This window comes from Loxodonta africana, chromosome 5, assembly GCF_030014295.1.
Source record: "Loxodonta africana isolate mLoxAfr1 chromosome 5, mLoxAfr1.hap2, whole genome shotgun sequence".
Classification (NCBI taxonomy): domain Eukaryota; kingdom Metazoa; phylum Chordata; class Mammalia; order Proboscidea; family Elephantidae; genus Loxodonta; species Loxodonta africana.
Window position 1 is genome coordinate 64,288,167 of NC_087346.1, and position 23,241 is coordinate 64,311,407.

Here is a 23,241-nt window from a genome sequence, read left to right on the forward strand (position 1 = left end):
AAATGGTATATACATTCCTTTAAGTGAACCCTTACCTTATACAATTTGTTCATCATTCCTAGGAGAGCTTTAACATTACAGTGACTCTGGCTGGTTTCAGCCCAACAACTCAGTTGAGAAACGATGGCTGTTCTAAGCATCTGGACCAGTGTGTTGAGAGAGGATTTGTGCAAAGATGCCCAACACTTCTCTAAGGGGTGTAAAATTGGCAACAATAAATATGGGCCAAAAAAAAAAAGAAAAAAAAAATCCCTCAGTTTTTACTGAATTCTTTAATGTAAGAAATAGACGATATTTTTGATGGGATAACTCATAAAATAACTTTTCTAAGGAAATCATCCACAACAACACTTATTTCTCACATATAAGGAAAACCAAATGTTTTCCCTGATTAACTATCATTACAATTAAAAGCTGGATTCAAGATTCTGAAGAAATTTGTTGATAGTTCAAATTTGCATTTGATTACTTAATTGATTTCATAATTTTTAAACTGACAATTCTACAGGGTGCCTATGAAGTCTGAAATATAGGCAAATATCTATATATCTATATCTAAATCCATATGTCATGAAGAACCTTTTCAATCTGTAAAAAATAAACACCTGGTATATACGGATATATACAGTGTATAAAAAGAGTTTGATAATTATATTTTTATATTACTGAGGTTACAACCTGGATTTCTGTACCCAAGGGCAACCCTCAGAAAACAAACCTACGAAATGTTAAAATACATTATCAAGCTAACGTAATTATAGTATGGCCCAGATGCATGAAAGGCAAGTCAGTGTAACAGACTAGAGATTCCAGAAATGAACCTACTACACATGAGACTTTATTATATGCTAAAGATGGCATTACAGAGTAGTGGGAACAAAACAGATCTTTCAGTAAACATGTTGAGACATTCTGAATGGGATCCAGAAAAAATAAAGTATATCCAAGAAAAACTCGTATGGATTAAAGATTTAAACATAAAAATGAAACAATAAAAATTCTAGTAGGAGCATGAGATATTTAAAAAAAAAAAATGAAAATGAGGTACACCTTCCTAAGTATGATCTCAAACCCAGAAACCATGCAAGAAAATGTTAATAAAATTAGGCTGCATACAATTTTTTGAAATAATTATCTATGAAAAAAACACTACAAAGTAAAAAAATTTAAAAAATAACATTAGGAAAAAACATTTGCGACTCATATTATTGATAAAGAACTCCTAAATAAAAAAGAAAAATACTAACAACTAATGAAAATATGAGCAAGAAGAAGGAACCGACAGTTCACAGAACATGATATAAAAATAGATCTGAAATATGAGAAAACCAGCACAACCTCATCCAGGACAGGTGAAATGCAAACTAAAAGTAAGAGTTGTTAGCTTTTATTTCCAGAATGGCAAAGTTCAAAGTTTAATAACACTGTGTTGAAAAGTATGTGGGCTAACTCTCAATTTTTTTATAGAAGTATAAATTGGTGCACCTTCTATCAGGGTTGCCATGTTACCCAATACAGGGGCACAATTTACATAGACTACAGTGTGAATAGCACCCCCTTAGAGTTAGGTGACATGATGGTCCTGATCTGTATGGAGGACCATTTGGTAAAACATATTAAAATTTAAAATGCACATATATGTAATTTGACCCAGTAATTTTGCTTCCTGGAATTTTTTTCTACATTTGTAAATTTATGTGTACAAAGAAATGCATTTTAGCATTGTTATAACAGCAAAAGATTGGAAACAGTTCTCTATTAATAAGAGACTAGTTAAACATAAATTATAGTATATCCTCCCAATAGAACACGATTCAGACATTAAATAAAATGAGGTAGTTCACAGGTCCTATAATGGAATGATCTCCATGATATACTGTTAAGTGGGAAGAGGCAAGTTGTTGAAGAGTGTGAATGGTATGCTGCCACTAAAAAACAGAAAGGGTATATTTGAATACATATAGAGAAATAATCTTTCCAAGGCTACACAAGAAACTAGAATCTAAAACTACTTTTTGAGAAGGGAACTGGGGACGGTGGCTTATATTTCACTGTATATGTACTTTGCATCTTTCAAGCTTTGAGCCTTGAGCATTAGCTTGACACTGTTATGATCAGGTTCAGTGCATTCCATACCACTGAATAAAATAAAATAATAATAACTCAAAGTTTAATATTTGTTTATTATCACCTCAGGTCAAAATATCTGAAGTTCAAAATAACATGGACAAAAAGTTTTAGAGTATGATTTATCTTGACTGGATACTCTATAGTTATCAAACTCCGATATCAAAGCCATGTTCAGTTCTAAGAATTATACTTGCTTTGTACGATAAGAGTAATGATTGTAATAGCTTTAGGTTAATCGTTTGAATAATTCACAGACCAGGTATTCAAACATAAGAAACATCTATCCTAAATTTACTACAATTTCTATTTCAGTGACTTTCTCTTAAGTGTACAGATAAAAAATCAAACAAATGACTGTTGAATCAGTTCCAACTCATGGCAACCATATGTGTACAGGTCAACCAAAACAAAAAACCAAACCCAGTGCCATGGAGTGGATGTGTACAGATAAAAACCAAAACAAAACCAAACCCACTGCTGTTGAGTCGATTCCGACTCAGAGCGACCCTATAGGACAGAGTATAATCGCCCCATAGAGTTTCCAAGGAACGCCTGAAGGATTCAAACTGCCGACCTCTTGGTTAGCAGCCATAGCACTTAACCACTACACCACCAGGGTTTCTGTGTATGGATAAAATATAATCGAACTTACTCAGGACTTGTAAAGACTGGTCACTCATTTTACAAACAGCCTCTGCAAATGGAACCACCAGGCTCTCCCAGTTGCGAGAATCCTGCATCGCAGGACATTCTGGGAGGAGGAGGAAAACTTGTAAAGCTTCTTGGTGTGGAGAACGCAATGGAAGATTTCTGAGCAGATCCTCCCTGAGGCATGTGGTTATCTGTGGTCAAAACAGGAAAAAGGAAAAGGCACAGAATACAGAATATCATGAGAAATAAACTACGGGACCATGTTCTAATTGGAATAATCAATTCGTCTTTTGGAAACCTATTGGTTACATGCTGTCACTCCTAGCCTCCCAAAGGCCCCTGATGTGACAACAACCCCCACCATTTTATATCAGAGTGTATGAAAAAAAAAAGTGACTGAGTGAATAGTGGATTCAGAACTAACACAAAGCCCTCCAATGGCAATATTTTACACAGGTCACACTTCTGTGTCTCCTTTTTAAAGGAGAGCTGCCTCTCTCTCTCTTACTCACACACACACACACACAAATCACAACCCTTTTTTTTCTTTTTTTCTCATACATTAGTAGGGAATTATTCAGAGGAAAAACAGCTCTCAATTTTTATACCATTCATCTCACCAGGAGGTAAACTTTTAAAATAGAACACATATAAAAACGTGAATTTGTATGAGCTTATATTTGCATTAGTTTGAACATTCATGGAATATCCACCATGTGCCAGGTGACCTCATGAAAATCATTTCTTATTTAATCTTCTTAACAATCATGTAAGAAAGTTTTTTTTTTTTTTTTTTACCTTGGTTTTACAGATGAGGAAGGAGTCTCTGAGATCACTCAGAAACTGACAGAGAGAGGGACCATAGCCAGATTTATCTGATCTAAAATCTGCTGTGGCAGAGACAATGCCATTTGTTCACCTGACTGATCTTGCTTCACTTTCCTCTTGGGTGTGTACTCAGGTAGACAGCATTTCCCAGCCTCCCCTGCCCTTACGTGGGGCCATGTGACTGAATTCTAGCCAATGGAACATGGGTGAAGGTGATATATAACACTTCCAGATCTGGTCCCTAAAACCTCTCAAGTGACCTTCCATACTCTTTCCTCATCTGCTGAGCAGACACAAGAGATCCAATGGAGGACCTCATGGCCCTAGGACTCAGAGGCTCCAGAAGGGAGAAGCCCAGCTACACCCACAAAGATTTCCCCCAGCAGTGCTTCCTGCCTCCAACCCTCACTGGACTATGATGTGAGAAATAAGTCTTTATTGTATTAAGCCACAAAGATTTGGAAGTTTTATTTATTCTAATAAATATTCTTTTAACTATACTGCCTGTCTCCATATGTCGTAAGGTTTAAATAAAATGATATATGCAACAGTGCCTTATAAACTGTGAAATACTTAATATTATTGCTATTGTTGTTGCTGTTACTACATCAGTATTCTCACAACTATGTGTTTTTTTCTCATGTCCAGCAGGACACTGTATCAGTGGAATGCTAAATGTTATGCAGGGGAAAATAGGGTCACAAAGTCAAATAACTTTGAGAAAAACAGGGTCAAAAACGTTAGATTTTTTTCGGTGTATGACATTATAGAATCTTTAATTTGTTAATGTGCATCATGATTCGGTAATAGTATGTGGAGTTCCAAAAGTTATTTCTCTAAGAACCCTTTTTAAAGAAGCATTCTAAAAGATGAGTGTCCCCTGGACTCACTGGGAAATTCATCCCAAGTTATCTCCCTCACCACCTAAATAAACTCATTTTAAAAATATACTCGATAATTTCTATCATTCTTATTTCTTTAACTTGAAAATAAAAATAGGGCATCTACTGCACATTAAAACCCTTTTGTGACTCCTGGGACATAGAAGACCCACTTAAATTCTTTGCCTCTTTGTTCTTGGGATGCTAATGTCCCATTTATAGTATGTGCTGCTGTCTGAAGGGGACATGTGTAAAAATAATTTGGTCATGAATTAGGGGACATTTTCCCTCCTCTCCCTTCCAACCACGAGTTACAAAATATTAAACTGAAATGGACCTTGAAGATGAAATCAATTCAATTTATAGGTAAAGGAAATACAACCCAAAGTAGATAAGGGATAAATCAGTAGCAGAGCTTGAACTGAGAACAGGCTTTTCCGTCTCCCAATTCAGGATGTTAAACTGACTAAACTAGACCAAAGATGGAGTCGCTTGTGCTAAGCCACAGGTCAGCAAACCAAAACCTAAGTTTCTATTTCTGGTAAAGGCCTGACCTTACCAGGAGCCAAAACTCAAGTCAATCTACTGACTGTCTCAGAAACCTAAGCTAGCCAACTAGGACTTACTTGCCCAATTTAACCTAGTTCAAAATTTTCCCTTAATTCCAAATATGGAAAGAAAATGCCCACTAGCCAATTTGAAATTTGCCCAGTATAGTTTCCTTGTTCCTGTGTGTCTGTGCTTTGCACCACCCTCCAGAACTCTTGTCTGACTTCCAGACCAGATGTTCCCTGATTCATGAACTAAAAAATAAAGCTTATAAATTCATACACAAAATTTAATATAGTAAAAATTTTATTTTATTTTTAACAAGGCTAAGATTGGGATGGATGCCAACCCAGTACTGTTTTCATATGTAATGCTAGAAGCTGTTAACCTCTTGAATACTGGTTTTCTTGTATTGAAAATTTAAGCTTAATGTCTACTGTATATTGAAGGGTTCAGTGAAAAAACAAAAGTCACCACCTAATATCATGTCTGGAATATAGCCATCTCATAACAAATTTTAGCTTGCCATCTTAGTCCCAATCATAATCCCTTCTCACCCAGCTCCCAACAAAATTAAACTCCAGTAAATTCTATTGCTATATTTCTAAAGTGAATCTTGACTATTACCAGGGAGGAAATCCATTCCTTTTTTGTTAACTTCTTGAAGGTATTTCTTGCCATCTGTAAGGCCATATCAATGGAAATAGTTTCTCCAGTTTCACTTTGGATACAAAAAATAAAAAACAAACAAACACATAAACAGATCGAAAGGGATATTTCCGAACTTCATATATCACTATTTGTTGTTTTGCTTTATTACCTTTCAAATATAAAATTTTTCCTTAAAGCTCACCTCCTTTCAAAATAATCAACTTGGCACGCACACACACACACACACACACAGAATGACACATTTTATGATCCTCTTGTTAAAAGAGCATTAGTAACATTTATTATCTCTACCGTGATATTATATCTGTACTAAAACAATATGGAAACCCTGGTGGTGTAGTGGTTAAGTGCTGTGGCTGCTAACCAAAAGGTCAGCAGTTTGAATCCACCAGCTGCTCCCTGGAAACCCTATGGGGCAGTTCTACTCTGTCCTATTGGGTCGCTATGAGTTGGAATCCACTCAATGGCAATGGTTTTTAATAACAATATATTATCTTTATAGAGTTTTAAATGAAAGTAAATCTCATGTCAGTATTACCTTTTATTAAAAAAACTTGCAGTCAGACAAGCAGGAGATGAAAATATCATTCTAATTTCACTGCAAAAGTAGTAACATAAAGGTAAAATCACCACTTACATTAAAAATATATATTCTGACAAGGTTAATTTTACAGAGTTTATTTCAAAAAGATTGATGGGTAGACGCGTAAGTCCTAGCAAAAACTAGGTGGTACTTCCCTGAACAAATGCAAGGTGAGAGTTTTTATAGGAAGCAAAGAGCAGAGAGAGAGAAACAAAACAAAACACCTTGCATATACTTTGAGGTCCTGTAACAGCAAGACATACAGTACACCTAACCATTCAAACTTATCTCTTTAAGAGGATCTGTTTAATATCTGAACTAAAACTTCTGAGCAAGCAGACAAATTTTGCTGTATGCCAGGAGAAACGCTTTTGTGCACACCAACGAAGCCTGAGAAGGCAAGGATTTGAAATGGGGGGCTCCCCCTCCCCCAGTTAGAAGCATCCTCTTCAACTCTTTCAAAGAGTTTTTTAATTCCTGCAAGTCTGGAGAGCAAAATACAAATTTAACAATAACCCAACCCAAAAGCATGTCTCCTTTATTCTTACGTATGACCAACTTACCACATGCAGTCATTATCAATGATACTAAGATCTCCTAAGGTCTCCCAAATGATGGGTACTTTGTGCCTACTATTGTTAAATCTCATCACAACTCTTCTTTTCGAAGGTGATTTATTCAAATCGTCTAGATTTAAATACAAATTATCCTACTGAAAACTGAAGTGTATGGCGCTCCAGAGAGTAAACTACGAAGATTCCACCTTATTAAAGGCCTTATGAAGACAAAAAGTTTTTTGACTCACTCCTTCATCTCCATCACTCAGCAAGGTACCTGGGATGTTGTACGTCCTCACTATGTCTTTGTTCAATAATAGATGAATGAATAATACATCAACGAATTCTTCAAACTAGTAGGTAGTGCAAGAGAATCGTGGTTGAAAGGCAAATGCCTTCACAACAAAGCCCACAACCTCTTTCTTATATCTAGTTTAAAATGATCGAGGCTTCAGAACCCAATAAAAGTGATTTGTAATTTATCAGACAGAGTAACCTCTTAGCCACTTCATGTTCAGTACTTCTTTCCACTGCTATCCATTTTTTTATGAGGGGCTGGTTAATTCGGCTTATTTCTGGCAGGGTTTTCCTGGAAACACTTGTGGAAGTAGCATCCTTCAAGGAAGAAAGGCAAAAAGAATGATCAGGTAAACACACACACACACATGCTGAGTAATAAATAACATGAAAAAGCAGATGGCACTGGTGAATGATTGGCCCCAGGCAGTGGTGCTTGGTGGAAGGGGTTTTGCCCTCAGACGGGCCTAGCTGTTCCACTTTCTAGCCTTGGACACCTTGTTGAATCTGAGTTTTAGTTTCATCGTTTAAAAAGAAATGGGATAACAGTGTCTGCCTCACTGGACTCTTCTAAAGATTAAATGATATCAGGTATGCAAAGCCTTTGGGTTACAGAAGGTGCTCAAAACATAGCTTTCTATCTTTAATCATCCATAGATTTTTACCTCTGTATCAGTGGTTCTCAAACTTTAGCATGCATCAGAATCACTTTGAACTTATTAAAGAACAGATTGCTGCACCCAATCACCAGAGTTTCAGTACCTGTGGAGAGGGCTCAAGAATTTGCATCTAACAAATTCCCAGGTGATACTGATGCTGCTGGTTTGGGGACCACATTTTGAGAGCCATGGTCTATGCAATACCTGAAACCAAATGACCCAGATGTAGGTGTAAAAAATCATGGTCTTGAAAGGAAAAATTGTCTTCAGTAGAGTTTTCCAAAGGCAACAGTGCTTTCCGAAACATTATACCTATGCCTCCACGTAGTGGTTAAGTGCTATGGCTGCTAACCAAAGGGTCAGCAGTTTGAATCTGCCAGGCGCTCCTTGGAAAGTCTATGGGGCAGTTCTACTCTGTCCTATAGGGTCGCTATGAGTTGGAATCAACTCGACGGCACTGGGTTTGCCTGACTTAATCATCTAGTGCTACTATAACAGAAATACCACAAGTCGATGGCTTTAACAAAGAGAAATTTATTCTCTTACAGTCTAGGAGGACAGAAGTCGGAATTCAGGGCATCAGCTCCAGGGTAAGTCTTTCTCTCTATGTCGGCTCTGGGGAAAGGTCCTTGTCATCAATCTTCCCTGGTCAAGGAGGTTCTCAGTGAGGGAACTCTGGGTCCAAAGGACTTGCTATGCTCCTGGCTCTTGCTTCATGGTGGTATGAGGTCCCTTTGTCTCTCTGCTGGCTTTTCTCTTTTACATCTCAAAAGATACTGGCTTAAAATATGACCTAATCTTGTAAATTAAGTCCGGAATCATTAACATAACTGCTGCTAATCTCATCTCATTAACATTACAGATGTAGGAATTTACAACACAAAGGAAAATCACATCAGATGACAAAATGGTGGAAACTCACACAATACTGGGAATCATGACCTAGGCAACGATAGATATTTTGGGGGGACACAATCCAATCCATGACACCTCCATTGAACTTATTATCAGTCAGGAACTCTTGTGTCATTTTTACATAATGCTCAAATAAAGACCTCTTGAAAAAGATGCGTAACCATGACTCTTAAAGTTCCCTTCGTAGGAGGCCTCTTTCTACCTAGAGTCAGGGTAGTCAAAACAGCCTGATATTGGTATAACAACAGAGACATAGAACAGAATTGAGAACCAAGATGTAAATCCATCCACCTATGGTCAGCTGATCTTCGACAAAGGGCTAAAACCATTAAATGGGTGAAAAGACAGTCTCTTCAATGAGTGGTGCTGGCAAAATTGGATGTCTATCTATAAAAAAATAAAACTGGACCCATACTTCACACCATACACAAAAACTACTCAAAATGGATCAAAGACCTAAATGTAAAACCTCAAACTATAAAGATCATGGGGGAAAAAACTGGGAGAATGCTAGGGGTCCTAATACATGGCGTAAACAGAATATGAAACATAACCAAAAACACTCACGGAGCAGAAGATGAACTAGATAAATGGGACCGCTTAAAATTAAACACTTATGCTCAACAAAAGACTTCTCCAAAAGAGTCAAAAGAGAACCTACTGTTTGGGAAAAATTTTTTGGCTATAACATGTCTGACAAGGGACTCATTTCTAAAATTTATAGAGAACTTCAACAGCTCAACAATAAAAAGACAACCCAATCAAACAATGAGCAAAGGATATGAACAGATACTTCACCAAAGAAGACATTCAGGCTGCTAACAAACATATGAAGAAATGCTTATTATCATTAGCTATTCCAAACCAAACCAAACCCAGTGCCATCGAGTCGATTCCGACTCATAGCGACCCTACAGGACAGAGTAGAACTGCTCCGTAGAGTTTCCAAGGAGCACCTGGCAGATTTGAACTGCCGACCCTTGGGTTAGCAGCTGTAGCACCTAATCACTATGCCATCAGGGTTTCCTCATTAGCTATTAGAGAGATACAAATCAAAACTACAATGACGTATCATCTCATCCTGACAATACTGGCAATAAAACAAACAAAAAAAAACAGAAAATAAATGTTGGTGGGGTTGTGGGGAGACTGGAACTCTTATACACTGTTGGTGGGAATGTAAAATGGTAAGCCACTATGGAAAACAGTATGGCACTTCCTCAAAAGCTAGAAATACCATATGATCCAGCAATTCCACTTTCAGGTATATACTAAATGAAATAAGAGCCTTGGCATGAGTAGACATATGCACACCCAGGCTCACTGCAGCATTAGTCACAGTCGCAAAAAGATGGAAACAACCTAAGTGCCCTTCAACAGATGAATGGATTAACAAACTGTTGTACATACATACAGTGGAATACTATACAACAATAAAGAATAATACGAATCCACAAAACATCTCACAACATGGATGAATTTAGAGGACATTATGCTGAGTGAAATAAGTCAATCACAAAAGCACAAATGTTGTATTAGACCACTATTATCAAGTAACAACAAAAGGTTTACACACATGAGAAAAAACAAAAAGAAAGACGTTTCTTTGATGTTATCAGGGATGGGGGGATGGAGGGAAAATTACCAATTAGATAGAGGACACATGTTAATAGTGGTGAAGGGAAAGGTAATATATAATATGAGGGAAGTCAGCACAGCCTGACCAAGGCAAGAGAGGACACTGAGAGAAATGCAAGACTAAAGGGCAACTACGGTAACAACTATAGCTTAGACAAACCTGCAACAATAGTATTTACAAGTAATAATTTATGAATGGATAAATAAGTAGATAGACAAGCCAAGAGATGTGGGAGGGTGTAAGGGAATACACCCACTGCCAGATACAGGTTTGGTGGTGGATATATCCACATACATGACTCATATAAAGTACACAGGGGTACAGTCAGGGAAACCTCTTAGACATAAGCAAACACCTTGCAGGATGAAGTTCTAGGCTAGAAGACAAAGAACTATAGATTTGGGGGACATCTACATCAATTGGCACAACATAGTTCATAAAGATAATGTTCTGCATCCTACTTTTAGTGAGTAGCGTTTGGGGTCTTAAAAGCTTTGGAGTGGCCATCTAAGATACAACTATTGGTCTTTTACCATCCGCAGCAAAGGAGAATTAAGAAAACCAAAGACACAGGGAAAATATTAGTCCAAAGGACTAATGTTCCATGTGAACCATAGTCTATATGACTCTGAGGCCAGAAGAAACTAGATGGTGGCTGGCCACCACTATTGACCGCTCTGACTGGGGTCACAACAGAGGGTCCCAGAGCAAGTGCAAAATGACAGGACAAAAAAATCAAACTAAAAAAAAGACCAGACTTACTGGTCTGACAGAGACTGGAGGAACCCCCAAGACTATGTCCCTAAGACATCCTTCTGACCTGGAACGGAAGCCATTCTTGGAGGCCACCTCCCAGCCAAACAAGACAAGCCAAACGAGACAAGCCCATAAGATAAACAGTAATGCCCGAGAGAAAAATACTCCTTAGAACAACTAATTATAGATCAAAAAGGTAATATCTGCCCAAAAGCAAAGACGAGAAGGCAGGAAGGGGTAGAAAATCAGGACTAAAACAAATGGGGAACCCAGGGCAGAAACGGGAGAGTGCTGACACATTGTGGGGAATGAAACCAAGGCCATGAAATACTTTTTGTACAAACTATGGAATTGGGAACTAATTTGCCCAGTAAGCTTTCACCTAATGCACACACACACACACACACACACACACACACACACACACAAAGTTCCCTTCAGCTTCTTGATCTGAGTCCTGGGATCCCTTACAGTTCAATCAAAAGGAAGTCTTCTTTTCTCACACATCCTAGGAAACTTAGGATAAAGAGGTTCTCCCTATTGGTATTTACAAACCATTTCTTCTGCTTTCTTCTTAAAAAACCCCAGCCCCACTAAGTATACAACATTAGGCTATATCATCTACCTCCCCCTTTTAAAGTCACCTCCCAATGTCCTGGTCACTCCCCTCATTCTTTGAAAGTGTTGGCACTTGGCTTTTCATCTTCCTCAGCACTGCCACTTCTGTCATCATTCTTGGCAACTTCACAATTGATGAACACAACCTATGTCTCCCATTTTGGTCTCTCAGTTCTTGATCTCACCTCCACTCTTTTCCTCTGCCTGGATAAGCTTTCTCAACTTTGGCACTACTAGGGCTTTGGTCCGGATAATTCTTTTCATAGAATTATCAAAAGGGAATTTGGGCCAGAAAATTCTGTTTAAACCCCTCAAGTCTGCACTGGTTCCCACTCGTTCTATCCTATTCCGGAACTGTGGCGGCGGCAGTGCTATCAGCCGAGTTGTAACCGTCATCTGTCCAGTAGCGGCTATAGTGGCACAGCTACAATTTTTCCCTCTTTCACATGCACCATCCCTTTCTCCTACTGAAATGGATCATTCTCACAGGTGTATAAACGTGCCTTAATATTATCTCTTTAAACTCAGTAAAAGGAGCCCTGGTGCCATAGTGGCTAAATGTTTGGCTGCTAACCAAAAGGGAGGTGGTTTGAACCCACCAGCTGCTCTGAGGGAGAAAGACGTGGCAGTCTGCTTCTGTAAAGATTAAAAAATAAATAAATAAAATTAAAAAACCCAAAGCCATTGCGGTCAAGCCCCTTCCGTCTCATAGTGACCTTACAGGGCAGAGTAGAACTGCCCCACAGGGTTTCCAAGGAGTGGCTGGTGGTTTCAAACTGGTATAGCTCTTAACCACTGCACCACCAGGGCTCCTCTGTAAAGATTACAGCCTTGGAAACGCTATGAGTCAGAATAGATTTGAGAGCAATTTTTTTTTTTTAAGCTCAAAAATATTTGTAGAATTAAAATATCTCTTTTCTCTTGTAGCTACCACCTTAACCAAGGAATCAAACTTAGTATCAATAATAGTGGGATAGATTTGATGTTGCTTGCACGACATTGTGAATATACTAAACAACAATGAATCGTACACTTTAAATCAGTGAATTATATGGTATGTGAATTATAGCTCAATAAAGCTGTTAAAAAAATACTACTTCTCTAAACAACAACAAAACTCTGTCATGATTCTCTATGCTCCTTCACAACAAAACTTCTCAGAGTTGTCAAAGTCATTGCTTCTATTTGCTCCCCTCCTATTCTCTGTTTGTTCTACTCCTGTCATGTTTTTATCCTCTCTCTGCTGAGATGACCTCATCTTACCAAATCAAAAAAAAAAGAAAGAAAAAAAGAAACTCTTTGTGTTGATCTCTCAGTAGTATTTAACAGAATTGGTCACGTCCTCCTTCTAGAAATACTTTCTTCTCTTAGCTTCATGACCTACCCTTTCCTGGTTTTTTGCTACTTCAGAGACTGGTCCTTCTCAGTCTCCTTTTCTGACTCTTCCTCCGATGCCTGACCTCTAAAAAAAGAAGCCCCTCAAGGCTTGATTTTATCCTTCTACTCTTCTCATGTTTACTCAATCTCTAGGTGAACTATTATCTAGGCCTCTGGCTTTAAATATCATCTACAGTATGGTAACCGTCATGTCTGTATCTCTAGACAACATCTTCTCTGAGCTCCAGATTTAAATATCCAGTGATGACTCCAAAGACATTGAAGACTGAACCTGTGTCTTAAAAGCTTGCAGGTAGCCACCCAAGGTACAACAACTGGTTTCTATTCACCTAGAGCAACAGAGCAAGGAGGACAGTTAGGAATAGGAGGAGGATATGGAATGTGTGGCCAATTGCCTCCATGAACAACTGCCTCCTCTGCCATGAGATCAGAAGAACTGGATGGTGCCTGGTTACACTTACTGAACATTTTGATAGAAGATTCTATGGAAGAATTCTGATCAAAAGGGGGAAAATATAGATCAGAATTTTAAATTATCATGGAATCCAGACTTTCTGGAGCCATGGAGGCTGAATGAACCCCTGAAACTATTGCCCTGAGATAATCTTTAAATCTTAAATTGAAAAGATCCCCTGAGAAAGATTAGTCCAAAGGACTAATGGACCACAACTACCACAGCCTTCACCAGACTGAGCCCAGAACAACTAGATGGTGCCTGGTTACTACCACTGACAGCTCTGGCAGGGATCACAATAGAAGGTCCCCGACAGAGTGGGAGAAAAATGTAGAACAAAATTCAAATTAACCAAAAAAAAAAAAAGACTACACTTGCTGGTCTGACAGAGGCTGGAGAAACCCTGAGAGTACAGCCCCCAGACACCCTTTTAACTCAGTACTGAAGTCATTCCTGAGGTTCACCCTTCAGCCAAAGATTAGACAGGTCTATAGAGCCAACAACAACACGTGTGAGGGACGTGCTTCAGAGTTCAATCATATACATGAGACTGATAAGCGCAATGGCCCAAAAGCAAAGCAAAGAAGGCAGGAACGGACAGGAAAACTAGACAAATGGAAACAGGGAACTAGGGGTGGGGAAGGGGAGAGTGTTGACACATCACGGGGTTGGCAACCAATGTCACAAAACAATCTGTGTATTAACTGTTTATTGAGAAACTAATTTGTTCTGTAAATTTTCACCTAAATCACAATAAAAGAAAGAAAGAAAATACCCCCTGAAGTCTTCTTAAAATCAAAAAATAATTTAGGTTAATTAGTAAAAATGTCTGCCTTGAGTATTATGCTCTTTTAAGAACTATCTATATGGGATCAAACTGACAATAACAATTTGATAGATAAGATAGGGACCATAGGGGACAGTGAATTTATGTTAATGAGGGAGAAACAATTCAGAAAAGGAGGGTGAGAATGGTTACACAACTTGAAGAATGTAATCAATGTCATTAAATAGCATATGGAGAAACTGTTCAATTGGTGTATGTTTTGCTGGGTATATTCTCAACAAGAACAACAAAATAAATACAATTTTATTAAAAAAATTGACAACAGAAACTCGAAAGATTAGAGAGGAACCTTAGGTGGCAGGGAGTCTATGTTAATGGGGGGGAAACAACTCAGAAAAGGGGGGTGAGAATGGTTGTACAACTTGAACGCAATCAATGTCACTGAATTGTACATATACAGACTGTTGAACTGGTGTATGCTTTAATGTATACATGTTCAACAACAAAAATAGAGCAAATTATTGAAAAAAGAAAACTGACTCCACGTCACATAACTGGCTCCAACTCATATACCTCTCCTTCATCCTCTCTGACAGTACATTGCCTCAATGGCCTTTCTTCTGTCCCTCACACGTGCCAAGCTCTTGCCTGAGGGACTTTCTGCACGCTGTTCCCTAAGCCTGGGATGCTCTTTTCCTGGATTTAAGCATAGGTACGGTCTCTGCTCAAAAGTTAAGTCTCTAAGAGGCCTTCACTGACCAAGAAGCCTGTTTTGTTTTCTTCAGAGCACTTCTCACGCAATCTTATTTATTTTCGTATTCACCTGTTTGTTGTCCATCACTCCCTCTAGAATCCAAACTCCATGAATGAGAGCAACCTTGTCTGTATAACTCACTTTTATCCCCCGCACCAAGAATAGGGCAGAAAGCACTCAATAAGTGTTTACCGACTGGCTGAATGAATGGCTATGATAGGGCAACCAAAGTATAATCTCCTAACTGTCCCCAGCAGCACAGAAAACTTGCTCTCTGACCATTTTCTGTCCCAGAGAATATGGACAGAGTCTCTACAGATGTTAAGTTTAAAACATTCCTGATAATGGAAAAAAATTACACCACTAGGAAAATAAGTAAGCTTTTGTCTCCATACAAACATTTCAGAACTCATCCAGGAATATAATGATAAAATCCTCTGTTTTAACAATAGGAGTCACCGGGTGGCACAAACGGTTAAGCCCTCGACTACTAACTGAGAAGCTGGGAGTTCAAACCCATCCAGAGGTGCCTCAGAAGAAAGGCCTGGTGATCTGCTTCTGAAAAACTACATCCTTTAAAACTCTACGGAGCAGCTCTACACTGCACACATGGGTCACTATCAGGGCTGGATTTTCCCGCACCTGAGGAAGCATGGTGCTTACCTTGCTTACCAGATCGTCTGTGGTGAACAATTTCACATTTTTTCACCACATCAAAGATTCTGCTCCTAGGCATGGCTACCATCTGTCTCTCTCCCAACACCACAGAATCTTCCTACAGAATCAAAGCCTCTTTTCAAATTTACAGTCCCTGACAGGGATGGATTACCCAGTAAGCAAGGTAAGCATGGGTTTACTTGTGCTTACCTACTAATCTGCAGTGCACAACTGCAAATAAATCCATGTGAAACTGTGCACCACAGGTTAGTAAGCAAGCACGAGCAAAGCCGCTACCTTGCTTACTGGGTAATCCAACCCTGGTAGCCCTGAGTGGGAATCAACTCAACGGCAACCGGTGGTGTGGTGATGTTGGCAATGCAGAAGGCAGTATAGCACGGTGGGCAAAGCTGCAAGCTTTGGGGCCTTACTGCTTGAGTTCGAATCCAGCTCTGCCACTTCTAGCAATGCAATTTGGGAAAGTTCAGCTCTCTAAGCCTCAGTTTTTTCATCTGTAAAATGAGGGAAACAATACCAACTAGAGGTGATGTGAGGTTTAAACGTGTTGATCCACTGGCAGCACTTTGACTGGTACCTGACACCTGGTGACTGCAATTAATCTTGTTACTATTATTATCCTCATTGGCGTTATTTGTTAACAAAAAATTAGCGTCAAAGCAATGAATTCGGGTTTGGGAATCTAATCTGTTAGGAAGCCAGGCAAACAAAGAAGGGGGAATTATGTAATATTTTTTAAAAACATTCTAACAGAGAGTCTTATTATTTTAGGAAGTATTGTGGCTTGAATAGTGTCCCTCCAAAATTCAGGCCCATCCAGAAACTCAAAACGTGTCTTTATTTGGAAATGGGGTCTTTGCAGATGTAATCAAGATGAGGTGATACCCAACTGGGATGAGCCTGAACCCAGTATGACTGATAACCTCCTAAGAAGAGAAGAGGCACAGAGACAGCCACACAGAGAGAACGCCACGTGAAGACAGAGACAGAGACTGGGATGAAGCAGCTACAAACCAAGACTTCCTAGGATTGCCAGCAGCCACCAGAAGCTAGAAAGCCACAAGGGAATACTCTTCCCTAGAGCCTTCAGAGGGAGAGTAGTCCTGCTGACCCCTTGACTTTGGACTTCTAGCCTCTAGAGCTGTGAGAAAACAAACTTTTATTGTTTTAAGCCACTCTGTGGTAGTGTTTTATGGAAGCCCTAGGAATCTAGTATGGTAAGGAATCTGAATACATACAAATGATAAAATGTTTCAAGTATCACCTTGATATCTAGAGGAAAAAAAAAATCTTAAAGAAACAAGAATACCTGATAAGTTGTCACAAAGTTGGCATAGGTTCCAGCAAAAATGTGTTTGACTTGAACATTCACAAGGTCTAAATGAAAGTTATAAATCCATGCTTAGAGTTTTTAGAAGTAAAAAATATATCTGCTGCATTACCAAGTCAAATTTACTTATTTACTAGAAATGTATACACCCATGAATGGATGTTGGTTACAAACAACATAAAATAGTAATTTTGATAAGACAGCATATCATATAAATCACTTAGTTTAAAATTTAATTTTCATGCATTTGCATAATGAAGCCAGGTTAACAAGCTTTAGAGAGGTTTGACTACATATATATATAAGTGTTCTGATGCTTAAAAGACTGGTTTAGCATCTTCTTTTGCATTACCTTAATCTTTAAATATGATTACCAGATACTACAGGAATCATGCATAAGAAAAAATAGACAAAGTACAAATTTAAAATGAAAGTGCTAGAAGAACCACACTTCTGTGGGGTCCTCTGAAGAAAGCTGGATAATATTTCTCCACCAGTAGCAACAATTAACACAAAATCATAAATCAATGGAACCACTTATACCATCAGCCGAAATCAGGCAGCTAACATCAGAGTTCTTGGTCAGGGCATCTGAACGAGTTGAGCTGGTTGTGTCACTTGGTCCACGACCAAAAGATATCACCTGACGAGTGGTGTAGACATACACAAGGGTGTGATAACTACAGGAGAGAGAGAAAGTTACAGTGAAGACCGACGCATTGGTGGTTTTTTGGGAAAAATAATGTTTCCTAGCACAAAATAATGAATTTATCTTAGACAAAGTACCCAGATCTCCTTTCACAACGCTAGACTAGGAGGGGTACTAAATAATGTGGATATGCAAATACAGATAAATATTAACTTACTACTAACTTTAAAGGCAGAATATTATTGATGGGGGACAAAGGCCTCTATCTGGTTTCTATCACTTGTGTTTTAAATACAATTTTTTTTTCTTTTAAATGAATTGGGTAGATATTATTCAGAGTCCTCATAATTAGGTTGTTTGAATATATATGCAAATAGACAGCATCTACAAACATGACAGATGGGCAGTCTACCATTTGCCTGTCAGTTTGTCATACTATGGTCGCTTCCTTGTTGCTATGATACTGGATGGTATACCACTGGTATTTCAGATACCAGCAGGGTCACCCATGGTGCACAGGTTTCAGCAAAGCTTCCAGACTAAGACAGACTAGGAAGAAAGGACTGGCAATCTACTCCCCAAAATTAGCCAATGAAACCTTACGGATAACAACAAGATATTGTCTGGGCACATTTCATTATCTTATACATAAAGTGAACATAAATTTACAGCACGTGACAACAACACACATGAAATTGTTCTGTTTAATCTTGTCCTATCAACTCAAGCAGGCAAACACCACTGTTTCTGTTATCAATCCATCTCCCCATACCCCAGCGGCTAATAAGGTGTATATACAGTAGATTAGCAATTAATTCTTGTTAAATAATTAAATGTTTTGGGTAAAGAAGAAAAAACTGAAAAACTAAACTATATTTGAAAGAAACAAATATTCAGAAAAGGACCTATAAAAATAGCAGCTATGTATTTTAGGGTTTAATAACATTCCATATGAGTCATTTCTAAGTAATAAAATATAACCCTTTCTATCCATGCTAAAGGAGTCCCTGGGTGGTGCAAACACTTAAACATTCAGCTATTAAGTGAAATGGTGGTGGTTCAAATCCACCCAGAGGTACCTCAGAAGAAAGGCCTGGCAATCCACTTCTGAAAGATCACAATAATTGAAAACCCTATGGAGCACAGTTTTACTCTAAACAAATGGAGCCGCCACGAGTCAGAATCAACTTGACAGCAAAGGGTTACTGGTTATCCATGGTAAAGTGATAAACCCTGTTACCTTCCACAATCTATCTGTGAAACTAGGCCATCAATTCCTTCCACGAGTTGTGGGCCTCTCTTTTCAGCAGTAGGACCATGTCCCAGCTGTCCAGAGCTATTGTCTCCAAATGTGAACACTTTACCATCCTGTTTAAAAAAGGAGGAATCAGATTAACTTTGGCCTAAAAAACATAATTAAAAGCTTAAAGATTAAATATCAGAGAGAGTTAACATGATAGCATTATGTGAAATATAAGCTCTCTATAAACAGGAAGAGTCCTTTATTTATTACGGCTAATACTGAATGCAGAGTTAACATAGTAAACATGAAAAATCATTGGTATTCCCTTAAGAACTTGGCACGTAATAAATGCTTATTGAATGAATGAAAAGACATAACTGGTTCAAGAGTAATGCCAAAATTTAAGTATAGGATTGCTTTATTTATCTGAGCATTTTCCTGAATATATTCTCTTTTGAAAAGATGATTTGGTGATTAAATACAAATCTAGCTTTTTCCTGCCACCTAAGAAAAACATAATCCCAACAATTGAGGGCTTCCTAATTTAACCGATACATTTCCAAGAATAAAAATTTGGGGGGTATATAGTTTTAAAATAAACATTTTAACCACACGAATAGTTTTCAAATCTATTCTTTACGACTATGGAGAGAATCCATCCCGCTGGAACACATCGCATGGCTGATACAAGGGAGGAAAAAATTCAGGAGGCTGGCTCAGGATTGTGCCAAGCAAGAAATGGAACAAAGTATGTGCTAGTCTGTAATATGAGTTATTGAAAACTGTGAAAATTACCTTGCTTCTATAAAAATTTTCATCTGTAAAGCTATATTTAAAAAAAAAAAAAAAAAAAACCAAACCCAGTGCCGTCGATTCAGACTCATAGCGACCCTATAGGACAGAGTAGAACTGCCCCATAGAGTTTCCAAGGAGCGTCTGGTGGATTCGAACTGCTGACCCTTTGGTTAGCAGCTGTAGCACTTAACCAGTATGCCACCAGGGTTTCCAAAGCTATATTATCAATGAATAATTGCTAAAAGGATTAGATCCTATATTAATCCAATTTAATATGTATCAAAATATTCCCTAAAGCTGAAATTAGCTTTTGTAAAGAATCTTGAAAATCACATGGCTTATATTTGGTTAAACTTTCCTTTTTAGATATTTGTTCATTGAATTTGTATGTCCACATATTGAGCCACATCTTGACTTCAACAATAAATAGTACATAAACCTTGTGGTAATATTTCTCTGGGATTATAAAAAAAAAAAAAAAAAGCAACACATCTTGGATTACCTGGGTAAGCACTGCAGTGTGCTCAGAACCACAGCTGATATAAACCACACCTAGTTCCTTCAGTGCTCCAATGGAACGAGGCTTGTAACTTTGCACTGTTGAAAGAAAGCAGAATTTCTAAAGCATGAGAAACAAACTCAGATTTCATTATTGTTAATAAAATGCCTTATATTTATATTTAATTATAACTCAATTGTGTTTAAAATAATTTTAAAATGTGAACAATCAGAAGTATTATCAGAGGGGAAACGCTGCTTTAGAAAAGAAAAAAATCTGGTCATTTAGAATTTATTTCTGGAAGCTATTAACCTTTGGGAGTGCTTGAGGTTACTGGCCTTGAAGCTAAGCTTCAAGACCCCCATCTCCAATACTATTGCTATTGAGTCATACTCATTTCTGCCACATAGTAGGTATTTGCAAATACGTAATGATAATTATCCCAATTGCAATACATCATTTGATTTCGTGGCTGCTGCTTCCATGGTCATTGATTGTGGATCCAAGTAAAATGAAATCCTTGATAAGTTCAGTATCCTCTCCATTTTTCATGATGTTGCTTATTTGTCCAGTTGTGAGAATTTCCAACTGGAAAGAAATAATTATTTACTGGAAGAACAAGAATATCTTGTTACCTGGGACGTTATTGCCACTGAGGGCCAGCTGCCCTGCGTTGTTGCTTCCCCAGCCAAATGAAGTGCCTGAGAGAGATAGGGCAAAGCTGTGAGCCCCTCCTGCAGCCACCTGGGCCAGCGGGATCCCCTCCAGGGACTTCACCCTTTGCGGGCTCTCTTGGGAGAGGAACTCCTTCCCCAGGCCCAGCTGACCATGACTGTTGTTTCCCCATGAAAATACTTGGCCATCTATGGAAAAAAAAAATGAGAAAGAGAGAGAGAGAAATTCAGAATTGTACACACATTTGAATACTAAATTCAGGTAGAAACTACCACTCTAATACTACAAATTTTTAAAGAATACATCAAAGATAAAAGGGAAAATAGGATTAAAGTATTCTGATTGAAGGCAAGGGGGGTGATCAAGCTCAACTTCAAAGCCCTTTCCACAATGCCCACTCTTCTCCCTCCCAGCTAATGGCAACTGTGTTCTTTCAGTTGCTCAGTCCAAAAATTCTCAGAGTCATCCCTGACTCCTCTTTCTTTCACATTCCTCAACCCTGCAAATCCTAAAGCTTCCACCTTCAAAATCTATCAAGAATCTTTGTTGCACAACATAGTGAATGTAATTAATGTCACTGAATTTTACAGGTAAAAAATGGTTGAAATGTTTTGTTACATGTATTTCACTGCAATAAAAACGCAAAAACAAAACAAAATCTGCTGAGAATCCAACCACTTATCACTTCTCCATGGTTGCCACCTAATCCAAGCCACCATATTTTTCTCCTTGAAAATTACAATATCCCCTCTCTGGTCTCCCCGAGTCCACCTCTGTCCCTATCAGTCCAAAGGGTAGCTAGAGTTATCTTTTTAAATTTTTATTGTGGTAAAATAAATAAACATAAAGCTTTCCTTTAACTATTTTTAGGTGTACAATTTGGTGACATTAATTACACTCATAATGCTGTACAACCTTCATCGCTATCCATTGCCAAAAGATTTTCATCACCCCAAACAGAAACTCTGTACCCATCAGGCGAAATAACTCCCCATTCCTCCCTACCCCCATCCTTGATAATCTCTAATCTACTTCTGTCTCCATGAATTTGCCTATTCTAGATATTTCATATAAGTAGGCTCATACATTATTTGTCCTTTTGTGTCAGACTTATTTCATTCAGAACGTTTTCAGGGTTCACCCACATTGTAGCATGTATAAGAATTTCATTTCTTTTTATGGCTGAATAATATTCCATTGTATGAATATATCATAATTTATTTAGCCATTCATCTGTTGATGGATACTTGGGATGTTTCCCGGAGTGATCAGAACGAATCCTTCAGGAGCTTGCTATCTCATCAGATAGAGGGCTGATTCTTACCATGGCTAATAAGCCTCATATTACCAGTACTCCCCCCCACCACCTCTTGGACCTCCTCTTCCTCTTGCTCATGTGAACATGCCCCTACCTCATAGCCTTTGCATCTGCCATTCCCCTTGTTTGGATCACTCTTCCCCCAGTTAGCACTGGGGCTCCCTCCCTGCCTTCCTATAGGTCTCTGCTCATGTGTCACCTTATGAGAGATCTTTCCTAACTTCCTTTATAAAATGTAAAGACCCCTTCCCTCCACCCAGCCACTTACTCTATGTCCCCTTATCCTGCCTTACTTTTCTTTATAGATCTTATCTCTATCTGTTATACTATGTAACTATTTGTCTAGGTGGTTATCGGCTCACTTCCCCGGCTACACCCCAGAAAATGAGCTCCATGAAAGCAGGGTCTTAGGCTTGTTCACTTCTATATACTCTTTGCCTGGCACGTTGTAGGCACTCAATAAATATTTGTGGAATGAATGAGTGGGGAAAAAAAATAAGATTTTATGTCGAATTTGACTAAACCCAAAACCCGTCACCGTCCAGTCGATTTCGACTCATAGCAATCCTACAGGACAGAGTAGAACTGCCCCCATAGTGTTTCCAAGGTGCGCCTGGTGGATTTCAACTGCCGACAATTTGGTTAGCAACCATAGCACTTAACCACTACGCCACCAGGTTTTCCAAATTTGACTAAAAATTTGACTAGGGATGGATAATTTACACCAGATTAAAAATCATGCTTTTTTAATATTTATACTGAGAGAGAGTCAACACTTCTTAGATTTTATAAGTTCTTATATTAATGTTGGAAACCCTGGTGGCATAGTGGTTAAGTGCTACGGCTGCTAACCAAAGGGTCGCCAGTTCGAATCTGCCAGGTGCTCCTTGGAAACTCCACTCTGTCCTATAGAGTCACTATGAGTAGGA

The 23,241-nt window shown here is 38.4% G+C and overlaps 1 protein-coding gene across 5 annotated transcripts in view; it reads right to left on the minus strand.

The window, feature by feature from the left end:
* The window catches only part of HERC6 (HECT and RLD domain containing E3 ubiquitin protein ligase family member 6), a 71,230-nt gene that overhangs the window by 43,001 nt on the left and 4,988 nt on the right, over positions 1-23,241 (minus strand). For 4 of the 5 annotated variants that reach the window (XM_023553260.2, XM_023553257.2, XM_023553261.2 and 1 more), the window contains 10 exons: positions 20,955-21,182; positions 20,323-20,417; positions 19,023-19,150; positions 17,677-17,813; positions 17,113-17,180; positions 7,348-7,466; positions 6,250-6,309; positions 5,667-5,760; positions 2,783-2,972; positions 36-190 (listed from right to left, as the gene is read on the minus strand). In XM_023553260.2, the coding sequence (XP_023409028.1) occupies positions 36-190; positions 2,783-2,972; positions 5,667-5,760; positions 6,250-6,309; positions 7,348-7,466; positions 17,113-17,180; positions 17,677-17,813; positions 19,023-19,150; positions 20,323-20,417; positions 20,955-21,182 (1,274 nt within the window). The remainder of the gene's footprint in view (positions 1-35; positions 191-2,782; positions 2,973-5,666; positions 5,761-6,249; positions 6,310-7,347; positions 7,467-17,112; positions 17,181-17,676; positions 17,814-19,022; positions 19,151-20,322; positions 20,418-20,954; positions 21,183-23,241) is intronic. The other variant, XM_023553258.2, reaches the window with a different exon arrangement.